The following is a 12,184-nucleotide window of genomic DNA, read 5'->3' on the forward strand; positions in this document are numbered from 1 at the left end:
GGTGGCTGAAATGGGCCTGGAAAATTTCTTATAGATCATCTGGTAACCCCATCCTCACCCTGTCACTGTGTACAGGAGACCCTGGAGCCCAGAGATGGTGAGGAATGGTCCAAGGTCACACAGAAGGCCTGTGAGTGTTTTGCATCTTTACTTAGCCCTCCCCTGCCCCCCTGAAGTCAGGAAAAGATCTGGGAGTCCTTTGTCTGCCCCAGAATATCTGGAATTTTGTCTGCAGGGCTGGAGAGTTTGTGGAACCTGAACTCTGCTCCCCAGATCTACAACATTGCAGCTGAAGTGGTTTGTTCTGCCCTAGCCCCCTTCTCATACTTAAGCCAGAAGGAACAAAAGTCGGGGCTGGGTATGGGGAAGGGGCATGAATCATGTTGGCCTTAGTCAAGCCAGTTCCGGTCAGCCTCCCTGCCTGAGGGCCCCTCTTCCTCTTCCCAGCAACCCTGGCAGCATAGGGCAATTCTGAACTTGCTCAGAAAGGTAGATGGGTAGGAGGGTGCTGGGCCCTCCATACTGCCCTCTGCTGACTTTAAACAGTTAGTGCACTCTTCATTTTATTCCTGCATGAATAGGGCACCTTAAGATGCCTGTGTTTCTGAATAGCCAACAGGGGCCCTGGATAGGGGGCAGAGGAGCTCAAGAAAGATGCAGGACCAAGTGGCAATATCCTCCTTCGGGGGATCATGGCCCAACTGGGATTAGGGGGACGAGAGAAATTGGAGTTTGGAGACAGAGGTCAGAGGAGCTGGGGCTGCTCCTTAACTTGCCCTTGGGGGCCATTTCATTCATCCCTGCTTCCCCAGAAGCCCAGGTGGGCCTGTGCTCAATTCATCCTGCTCAGTATCTTTCCCTGTCCTGAAGGGCTCAAGCCATAGGACCTCACTGGGTTTTGGGGTCCAGCTCCTCTACTTCCCATTTGGGTATCCCAGGGTAAGTTAGTGATCCTGTGTGGACTTCTGTTTCTTTATCTGTAAGTTACAGGCAGTGACACCTGCCCCACAGACCTGGCCTGAGGTCTGTGGAAGTGCCCTAGTGGTGCTCTTCCTGCCAGGCAGACAGAAGGGGCTCCTGGGCTCACCCCTTTTTTATACCTTGGGCAAGTTTTAGGAGGTTTAAATGGGTCCTGCTCATTTCTTCCCTGGAGGAGATGATCTGTGATCTGGCTTCTGAAGTGTGAACAAGAGTTTGCCCAGTGACCAAAAACACAAAGAACATTCCAGGGAAAATGAAAGCAGACAAAAAGCTGGGGACTGCGTAACATGCAGTGTTCACAGGTGACTGACAAGCAGTTCCACGATGAAACGGAGGGTATGGAGAGCAGGAAGGCTGCACAAAGTACCTTCCACTGCTACCACCCACTTTCCTGCTTTCTTCACCTTTAGTTCACTGGAAATAATAATAGCTAATATTTGTTGAGCACTGATTCTGTGCCAGGCAGCATGACTTCAGATATCCTTTGGGCAATTATTAAAAATTCACAGTGCCTTTAGGAAACAGGTCCTATTTCTGTGCCTGTTTTGCAGCTAAAAGAAACTGAAGGCAAGAGTAGAAGAACAAACTTACTATGTAGAACCTACTGTGTGCCAACATTTCATATAAATCAACTCACTCGGCAGTCACCAAAACCCTAGAAGCCAGGTGCTGTTATCATCCCAAGGTTCTAAGGACTTTGCCAGGACTTTTGATTCTAGTATCTATGGCCTTATAATTATGAAAGTTGACTTGCTCAGACCCTGTTACAAAGAAGCAGGTCCCCTGGGGATGGGTATTTGCTTTTAGGAGGCCACAGCTGGTCAGGGTGTGTAGGTGGCCAGGAACCCATGCATCTGTTGGGATGGGGGAGTTGGCAAACAGCAGACATTGCAACTGCAAAATCAGAGCTGGGCGCAGGGACACAGGGAGACCAAAGGAGGCTTCTCCCCACCTTTACTGGGGCCTCATCCAGGAATGGGTCACCACACTAAATCCTCACTGGGACCTATGCCAGGGCTGTTTTAGTTTCTCCTTCTACAGGGGAGGAAGTGGACACCCAGAGAGGTTAGGCAACTTGCCTAAAGGTACCCAGCTGGACAGGGACAGGGTCAGAGCTGTGCTTATGAGCTGTGCTTAAGCCTCCTCTTATAGGGTGAGTAGGAGCTGGGTGTCTCCAGTTGATGGGGACAGGTCAGTGCGTGGTTAGAAGGCCTGGGCTGCTGAGGCACCATATGATCTGGATCAGGCCGGCACTGCCCCTCGCTCTCCCGGACCCCAGTCTCCCTATGTGTAAAGTGGCGCTTGGGGCCCCAGTCTCTGAGGGTCTCTCTGGGTGGGCGCCACAAGGGGCCCCTCCACCACCTCTCATAGCCTGTGTCTTGGCAGCCAAAGCCGCCGCGATGCCGCACTTTCTGGACTGGTTCGTGCCTGTCTACCTGGTCATCTCCGTGCTCATCCTGGTGGGTTTCGGCGCTTGCATCTACTACTTCGAGCCGGGGCTGCAGGAGGCGCACAAGTGGCGCATGCAGCGCCCCCTGGTGGACCGGGACCTCCGCAAGACACTGATGGTGCGGGATAACCTGGCCTTTGGTGGCCCTGAGGTCTAAGAGCCCACGTGCGCAGGTCGCAGGTGAGGGTACCCGGTGTCCTCGCTCGACCCGCCGAGCCTGGAGACTCTCGAAGCAAAGGGAGGATGACCCCTTGGTCCTCCAGCTATCTCTCTGCAGCCTGGGCTTCCAGCATAGCCACCTGGTCCTCCGGGAGGCCCCTGGCCGTACAGGTGGGGCACCTGGAGGTCTTGAGGAGGCCCAAGGTATTGATCGCTTCTGTGGGCTCCTTGGGTCAAGCCAGCTCTCTCCGTGGCGGCCTTCCCCAGCTCTGGGGACATCCCCCACAGGCCCCTGGGCTTTCGTGGGGCCCAGCATTCTCCCCCTCCACCTGGAGTCCACATGGCTGCTCCTGCTTGTCCTGTGCCTGCGGATCCCCCTTTCCCCACTGAATCCCCAGTTTCCCTCCCCTCACAAAGGCACCGGCCCTGCAGCTACTTGGGGAAGGCTTCAAAGCTGACTCTGGGAAAGGGCCTCCTTTAAAGGCTGCTTGCCCGGTCCAGCCCAGCCCCACCCTTTGGGCTTAGGCTTGGAATGGTTGAGGGTGGGTGGTAGGGGTATATGCAGAGGGTAGGACCATGGGAAGGGGAGTGTGTGTGTGTGTGTGTGTGTGTGTATGTGTGTGAGAGTCCCAGGGCTCTGTGGGTGTGAGGACTGTCCTCAGTTGGTTCCAACTCCCTCCTTCTGCCTGCTAAGGCAGCTGACAGGAGTCCCTGGCCACCCACCCTCCCTATTCCATGCTGCACTTCCAGGATTGAGCCCAGCCCCTCTTGAGCTAGGATGCCCAGAACACAAGCCCACCCTGGAGCCCTCCTCCTGTGCAGAATCTTCATTGCCTCCCTTTGGATGTAGATTGACAGCCTGTCTCACTATCCTTTGCTGGGGCTTCCATTTTCATTTATTCCCAATAATAAAGACTTCATGACTATCTTTGCAGGACTATCCTTTTTTGAAAGGATATCAACTCACCCACTGGGTCCTTGTGAAAAAAATATGCTAGCTCAGTACTTTCCATTTTAGGGATGGGAACACCAAACCCTGGTAAAGGTTGAGCAGGGTTTCTCAATGGCAGCATTACTGATATTTTGGAGAAGGTCATTCTTGGATGTAAGGGGCTGTTGTGTGCATTGAAGGATGTTGAACATCCAGGTTTCTACCCATTAGAAACCAATAGCACTCATCCCTTCTCCTGTCAGAGCAACAAAAAAATGTCAACTGGAATCCCTGGGGATAGTGTACAGTTAGAATACAAATTCAGGCACCAAGAGGCCAAACAACAGGCCTTAAAGCCAAAGAGAGTTTAAAAAAAATTTTTTTTAGTTGTTGATGGACCTTTATTTGTTTATTAATTTACCCATGCTAGGCAAGCACTCTACCACTGAGCCACAACCTCAGCCCAGCCAAAGAGAATTTTATTCCTATGGATGGTGCAATTCACAAGAGTTTGTTCAGAACCAATTTGGTGGCTAGTTCTCATCCAGGGTTCAGGGACCCCAGCGCCTCCCCTGTTTTTGCCATGCAAAAAACATTGACTGGTTTACACGACCTGAGCTGATTCGTCTGCATCCTGAGCAGCAGGATGGAGGGATGGTGGGAAGGATGCCCCTGCCCTTGGGGGACACTGATGGCTGTAATCATGACCCCCCATTGGTTAATACTTAGTTGCATGGCTACCCTAGCTGCAAAGAAGCCTTTAGCTTGGTGACTGTGTATTCAATTAAAAAGTCCACCTCTAAAGTGGGACAATAATGGAGACTTCTGCCAGTTTATTTTAGTGGGGATTTGCCTGAGGGCATAGAGAAATGGGCTGGAGTCAGGACTTGGGCATGTCACTTGTGTGTTCCATCTCTCTGTTCTTGTCTCTCATTCTCTTAGTCCTGCCTTCCTCTGTGCAGGTTTTAGGTGCCCCCCAATAGTCCCTGGTTTCCACAGCCCTCCAGTGCCTTGATTTCAGCACAGCTAATCTCTGAGCAGTGGGAAATCTCAGTGGATTTGCATTGGCCCCCAGGGCGCATGTGCTTGGGAATGGGGTTCTCTGATTGGCCAGAGAGTGCTTGTTCCCACCCCTGGAATTAAGGGTGGAGTAGGATGCACATGTGCCTCCTGTGGGCTGAGAGGGATAGGGGATAGGGGAAGGGGAAGGGATGCTGAATGGGGAACTGAGGTCATTGTTTTACAGGGGAGGGGGCAAGGTTGGAGAGGAGGAGAAAACCATCTAGGATCACCCAGGGTTTGAGACTGGATGTTGGGGGTCTGAGTGTCTGGACAGGAATCCCTAGAGTTTGGTAAGCCTAAGAATCTGGGTTGAGAGTTGGAGCATGAGAATCTGAGTTTGGGCTGCAGAGCAGGCAATGTGGCAGAAGTAGGTGGGCAGAGTGGGTTCTCTGAGGACTCACTGGAGGGTAGGGCCCTTCCAATGCCTTTCAGATCACTCCATGCGAGATTGGGGTGGGGGCAACGCCACTCACTGGGTAGCTATTCTGCTCTGCCTCAGTTTCTCTTACTGTGTCAGGTCCCTCTGTATTCTGGGCTCCCTTCCCCCAGCGAGCAAACTTCTGACATTTGAAGTTCTGGCTTCACAAGTCTTTTTTCTTACTAATAAGTAATATACAGATGTGAGTGGTGGGAACATGAAGTTAAGAGGAGAATTCTATAAACTAGGCCTACTGTACTGACACCTCACCCCTAAGCTTTCTTTTATTGGGGGGATGGGGTTACTGAGATTGAACTCAGGGGGACTCAACCACTGAGCCACATCCCTACCCCTATTTTGTATTTTGTTTAGAGACAGGGTCTCACTGAGTTGCTTAGTTCCTCAGCATTGCTGAGGCTGGCTTTGAACTCATGATCCTCCTGCTTCAGCCTACCAAGCCACTGGGATTACAGGTGTGTGCCATGCTGGTCCATGCTTCTTTTTTTTTTTTTTTTTTATTTTTTTTTAGTTGTAGTTGGACACAATACCTTTATTTCACTTATTTCTTTTTATGTGGTGCTGAGGATCGAACCCAGGGTCTTGCACGTGTGAGGCGAGCTCTCTACCCCTGAGCTACAACCTCAGCCCCCCCATGCTTTCTTTTATACAGAAATTTACCTGTAGTCCTGCCTGGCTTGGGTCAATAGGATACACTGTGTTGCTCAGCAAATAACCTGTTATCTGTAGGAGAAATGCAGGTCTGAAAGACTCCTCCCTGTTGATAAGAATGCAAGTTACCCAAGGTGTTTTGTGACCTTTACACAGATTATATTTCAGAACTCAGAGAGATATGATAATTAGGAGCAAGCCCCTTAACCATAGAGTCTGTAAGAACAAGTTCCAATTAGAACCAACCAACTTGGGCCAAAGTGACCCAGAGTTGCCTTGGACTTTTAACATTGTTTCCCCTCTATGGGGAAGGCTAGTGATGGGGACTTGGAAGTCTCATACAATTCTGCTGTCAGTCAAAAGCTAAGAGGTGAACCTGGGTTGGATTCCCTGGATACTTCCCTGAGGCCTCCAATAAAACTGGAGAGCAGGAGGAACATGCATCCCTCCTCTCTCTGAGAGGACCCGCTCTTTCCCTTGACACTGTCCCCTTTTTCCTTTCTCCTATCTTTTCTATTAAGCCTTAGCGACTTAGTGAGAATTTCAGCAACTTAACAAGACCCAGTCTCAAAATAAAGAGGACTGGGGATATAGCTCAGTGGTGAAATGCCCCGTGTTCAACACCTAGTGCCAACACAAATAAACAAAAACCATAACTGACTGTGTCTTTAGTGTTGTCTAAGGGGGCGCTGGAGAGAGGTTTGACCCAGAGGGTAGAGGCTACAGAAACGGACCAGTGCTCACAGAGGCAGGACCTTTCCATTTTCTAGGGCATGCCAGACTGGATGGAGAGCAACTTGAAGCCAGAGCCCAACGATAGTAAATTCTACAAGTCAGTTAAATTATGCATCCTTGGTCAAGTTTCTTGAACTTGCCTCATATTTCTGTATGCCAGCCCCTGAAATCACAGCTGATTCCAGTCCAGGTACAGGGTCCTGACTGGTGCCAACATTGTGCTCAACTCAGGTCTGGGGCTCCACAGAAACCTGTTTACTTTCCTATCCCTCCTGCCCTGCCTCGCTGGGTGATGGCAAATGTCAAAGGAGATTTTGGGATGAAAGGCACCCAATAAATGCTGACCATCACATAACTCTCCTGATAAGTTCTCCAGGAGCATGTCAAATGCCAGCTCCACCCTACCCACATGACTCCAAGAATGCAAAGGTGAAGATGTAGTCCCTGAATCCAAAGAGCTCACTAACCCGAGGGGCAAATAGATGCATAAAGTGTTATTGAAATATGTGCGAGAAACCAAAACAGAGCCAAAGAAGTGCCTGACTCCCAGCGAAAGAGTTGTCAGGAAAGCTTCTTGGAGAAGGGGGTTACCCAGCTGAAGGGTGCATGAGTTTCCCTTGTTAGAGGAAGAGGAGCCTGCACTGCAACGTCATGGGGACTAGGCAGAGCCCAACCTTTTCAGGGAGATGTGAGTTAAAGCTCAGAATGCCAGTGAGCAAGTAGTGGGGCGAGGGAGATCAGAAAGTGACTTGACAAGTAAGGCTTAGAATCAAGGGGACGGCCTGAGGAGCCTTCTGTCACCTCTTCCAGACAGTCTTCCTTGACCCCATACAGGCTTTCTCCATTTCAGCCTCCGTCTTGTGTGGGACTTTGTTCACATGTCAGTGAGAAGCAGCCACCGCAGTTTGTCGTCCTGTCTGTGGCCTGCCTGGCACTTGGCAGGGTCCCCTTGAAGGCTTGCTTTTTGGATGAATGGGGCCAGTCTCTTTGAAATTCTACTCAGAGGCCAAGATTTTTGAGTGGTTTAGAACTATCAGGGGGTCAGGCTGTGTGCTGGTTTTTAATTTATGCTTTGGGAGGTTTTGCAGAATCTCGGAGCTGTCAGGTAAGGAAGGGCGGGTGTGTCTGGGCTTCACCCAGATCAGAAGGACAGGAGGCGGGAATGTTCAGGGTCCCTGCGTGGGAATGGTTGCAATGTTCGGACTCTAGCTGGGAGGGAGGCACAGGCTTCTCATTGTTTCACCTCCGCAGTTCTCCACTCTGGCCGAGTGGGAAGGGCTTGGGAAGGCCCAGAGAGCAGCTTTAGGAGAAGGGCAGAGGCTGTAGGCTTCCCTACAAGGACGGTGACAAGCTCAACAGTCCTTCCAGAGGCCTCTGGGTAGACAGAGCTGCTTTTTCTCCACCCATAGGTGGTGGTGAGGGTCTCAGAATTTGGAGCCTGGAAACCTAGATGTCCAGCTGCCAATGCACTCTGTATACAGTGGCAAGTCCATGTCCCACTCTGTTTCTGTGGCTCTGAACAGCTGGAACTAGTGTGGATGTCAAAGGACATCATAGGAGGAAAATAAACAAGGAGATTAGAATTCCACAGCCACCATTTTGGGGAGGGATTGAACCCAGGGCCTCATATACTAAGCACATGCAACACCACTGAGCTTCACCCCAAGTCCCAAAGGTGATGGTTTTCATGGCTCACATGAATTGAGCTCACAGCACACTACCAGTGCATGATAAGAGGTTTGGTGGCTTCCTGGGGACTGGGCCAGCACCTCTCACCTCTTTTTTACGGCAACCTGTGAGCAGGTGCTCAGTACCATTCACCAAGTATTTCTGGCTGCCCAGCTCTTAGCACATGGTAGAATTATTCTACCCTGCTTCCTTGTGTTGGGTGGGGCCATCTGGTTAATGAGCTGTAATTAGCTGGCATTTGCTAGCTAGTCACCAATTCACCAGTCTCTCCTTCCCTCTGCCAAGATGACCAGCAATGCTCTGGAGGGCCATTGCTCCATCATCCCGAGTCTTCAAGGGAAGATGACATGGAGCAGAGCCATAGCTGACCCAAAGTATGGTAGACAGGAGGCATGAATGAGGAATCAGCCTTTGGGGTTAAAATCCACTGGGATTTTGGAATGGTTTGTTACTGCAGCATAGCTTACCCCATCCTGCCTGATCCAACCCCCATTTTACAGAGAAGAAACTGGTTCTCAGAGAGACGAAGTGACTTGTTCAAAATCACATAGCTGTAACAAGACCACATATGAGACTCCAGGGCCTTTTCCCCTTGTCTGGAAGGCCACCACAGTGATTTTGTGCTTGAGTGGAGATCTCTGCCTTCTGAGGACACTTCCCGGCCTTGAGTCAGTCTTTTCTTCAGTGGGAAAGAAGGATGTGTACAAATGCAAGGAGGTCATTGTCACTAAGGGCCACTAGAGGGCAGCTGGACCCAGGCCTGTAATTAACAGGCAGGCAGTGTCCGCAAAGGTGCTCAAAGGAGGAGAGCTCAGGGGCAGATGGACAAGAGGAAGGAAGAGTTGGAGGAGCTCAGACCTCGTTCTCAAGGGACAAGGAGGAGGAATTCTGGATCTTCAAGCTAGAACAGACCACATGAGGGCACCTGGTGTTTATTGGAAAATGCGCTGAGGTCCAGGAGGGTGGGAGATCTGATAGAGGTCACACAGAGAGTCATTGCCCAAAGTGAAAAGAGAACCCAGGGCTGCTGACTTCAGCGCAGGGTGCTTTATCTCCCAGAAGTTATGTAATCCAGCTGGGGTGGGCCGTAGAGCCCCCACCCCCAATCCGTCCAGGCAGAGCTGTACTCTTTCCTCCCATCAGCCACCTTCTTCCTCCCACCAGCCTTAAAGAAAGGAGGGAGGGGGAAGAACTCCAGACAGCTCCCCTCCCCCTCCCCTGGGACTTCTAGCCAGTTGCCCTGGTAACCAGAATATAGACAAGTCTGAAAACCTAAAGCCTGAAGGGGAGACAGTGGTTAAGGAGAGGGGAGGGCACCGGGTCTACACATTTTACCATCTAACTGTTTCGTTTATTATATTAATTTTACAGAAACTTACTGAGGGCAATTCTTACCAGGCCTGGGACCCAGAGAAAAATAAAATCCAGAACTGTGCTGTCTAATACAGGAGCTACAGATTAAAATGAAATAAAAGATCCAGTTTCTTGCTTACCGTAGCTACATGTAAGTGCTCAGGAGCCACCTGTAACTAATGGCCATTGCATTGGACAGTACAGATATAGAACATTTCCATTATCACAGAAAGTTCTATTGGCCAGCGTAGCCCAGAAGCTCACTGGCCAAAGAGAGTGGCACGTAGGGATATAGACCAGTGTGGTGTGGGCTGCAGGGTCCTCATTGGCAAAAAGCAGGTGGCAAGGTGAAGATTTTTTAAGATACCTGGAGGGTGCTTAGCCTAGTTCCTGGTGCAGGGTGAGTGCTCAGAGGATGTTGATGTCCCCATCACAGGACAGCTATAAGGATATTTCCATACCCCTAGAGTATGTGCCCATAAGTGGCGACTTTTATTGCCACTATTATGAGAGCATTGCTCAGACAGAGGTAACCTGGGAATGGAGAAGAAGACACCCAGCCCAACAGCCAGGGTCTGCTGAAAATCTGCATTGCCAGGATGGGTGGCTTCGTGGGTCTCCTCCAGGCCAGGCCTTGGCCCAGGTCATTTCCTTCCCTCAGGATCTGAGTGGAGGGAGTCCAGCTGGAACGAGCTGGGGCTTAGGGATTAGTCATTGAGGGGACAGACCTAAGTTCCAGGAATTCCAGCTTGCTTGAGAAAAGACCCCAGGTGTGTAGGCAAGGTGCCTGAGGGTCGCAGAACGCAGAGTAAGGTGGCATGGGGATAACCAGGGGAACTCTATCTTTGGAGTATCCTTATTCTTACTGGAGATATCTCACCAGGGGCCAATCTGTGGGAGACAGAGCACATTTGAGGAGGGCAGCCAGCAGGACACCCCCGCCTCCCAGGTGGCCTTGCGTTCACAGCAGCTGAGCCTGGCTGTTGTGAGCCTCCCATGACCCTTTAGGATTCCAGAAGCTCAGAGCAGCCATTCACTGACACCCACTCCTGAGGAACCAGCCCCTCCCTGCCCCAGAGCCCAGCCCAGCTGCCAGATGTAGTTGGAGGCACAGGTCAGGAGAGAGCTGGGCTCTAGGCCTGGGGTTGTGGCCTGGAGGCTGAGTGGGAGCGCAGAAGGGGACCAGAGGAAGGAGGCCACCATGGCCAACTTCTGGGTACAGAGGAGGTGAGGGCCTGCACTCACCCCAGCTCCTCGGGCCAAGAATCTGCAGCCTGTGTTACCTTCTGGTCAAGGTAGGAGGGTATTTGTGCCATGGGGATAAAGGGGGAGGAAAAGGACCAAGGGTCATGGGGAACCTGGCTCAGTGAGGGGATGGAGATCTGAACACAGAAGAACAGATCTCACAAATCCTGACCAGCTCCCTGCGTGTGGCTGTGCACACTGAGGGTAGATGTCTGCGGTTACGTGCAAAGTGAACACAGTGTGCCCAGAAGCCTGTGGTTGTAAATAAGTGGGCAGAAGGGTAGAGCTTCAGGGATATGCCCATGGGGAGGGGACTGAAGCAGGACGATCTTGGATACAAATATGTGTCTGGGGACACACTTTAAGATGTGACTAGGACCCCTCTGCTGCCCTGTCTCCCCTGTCCCTGCTCCAGACCTGAGAGAGCTGGCTCTAGAACTGCTCTCCTCCCCCACCAGCCCTCACATTTGAAACCAACTTCCCTACCACCCGGGCCTGGCCCCCCCATGCAGCAGGTCAAGTTCACAGTGTCGAAAGCAACAGAAACAACTTTGTCCCAAAGGATGAGTTATATGGATCCCGGAGTGGGCACCAGTCAGCCACCTGGGGACCCTAGAGAAAGAGAGTTCCACCTCCCTGACCACCAGGCAGTAGCCTGAGCCTCATCTTCAACATCCCTCTCTCCCTACTCCCTCCCTCCAGGGAGCCTTCTCCAGCCCCCTCCCAGACACCTCCACAGCCCACAGAGGCTTTCATTTGTGTCCCCATGGGCCCCTTGAGTTAATTCTGTCCCCCTCTTATCCCTCTGTCACCCTGCCTCTGAGTGACCAGTCCCACACCAGTTCTGATCTTCCAGGCCTGAGCATCTTTGTAGCCTGGAGCCTGGTTTTATCCACAGCCTTGTCTCCTCTTCACTCAGAGGTACAGCCTAGGAGCCCCAGGTTGGATTTTCAGAAGGAGCCTTCACTTTCCCACCTTTGGGTGTCTGTAGGAACTGCCTGGTGCCAGACCCCACCTCCCTCTGTTGACACAGACTTTGGGCGCATGCCCAATGTTTACTTCCCTAGAGCCCTGCCCACTTCCCTGCTGGGCAGTTGGGGATGGCAGTCTCCCCACGCAGAGGGGCAATGGCTTGCTCACCAGACATGTCTCCTGTGAATACTCATCACCTCTCTACTTCCCAAGCCCTGCCTTCTCTAGGGCCCCTCTAGTCCATCTCTGACTCTGTCTCCACACCAGGACAACCCAGGGCTCTTTCCTGGTTTGGGGCAGAAGCCCCAGATCGAGACCCTGTTCTCAAGCCAACTGGTCCTCCTTGGACCTCTGGCCTGGATGCCTGAACTCTTATTTTGGCGGCTGGGGGTAGGAACCCAGAGCCCTTTGGCTCCTTCTGGAAGAAAGAGGCAGATAGGACCTCAGAAGCCACTGCCCTCCTCCAGGGTCCCGGAACATGCATGTGACCTCCATGGGGCTGTCCACAGAGAGGGGGCCA

The 12,184-nt window shown here is 51.8% G+C and overlaps 1 protein-coding gene across 1 annotated transcript; it reads left to right on the top strand.

The window, feature by feature from the left end:
• The first annotated feature begins 2,381 nt into the window (after positions 1 to 2,381).
• Positions 2,382 to 2,588, top strand: Smim45 (small integral membrane protein 45). Its single transcript, XM_076853478.1, has one exon. It carries the CDS (start codon positions 2,382 to 2,384, stop codon positions 2,586 to 2,588), a length of 207 nt encoding a protein of 68 aa, XP_076709593.1.
• Positions 2,589 to 12,184: the final 9,596 nt, after the last annotated feature.

Source organism: Callospermophilus lateralis, chromosome 4, assembly GCF_048772815.1.
Source record: "Callospermophilus lateralis isolate mCalLat2 chromosome 4, mCalLat2.hap1, whole genome shotgun sequence".
Taxonomy (NCBI): Eukaryota; Metazoa; Chordata; class Mammalia; order Rodentia; family Sciuridae; genus Callospermophilus; species Callospermophilus lateralis.

Bases quoted from the DNA above. Each gene is read 5' to 3' on its own strand.
- Smim45 (XM_076853478.1), top strand. From the start codon at position 2,382: ATGCCGCACTTTCTGGACTGGTTCGTGCCTGTCTACCTGGTCATCTCC.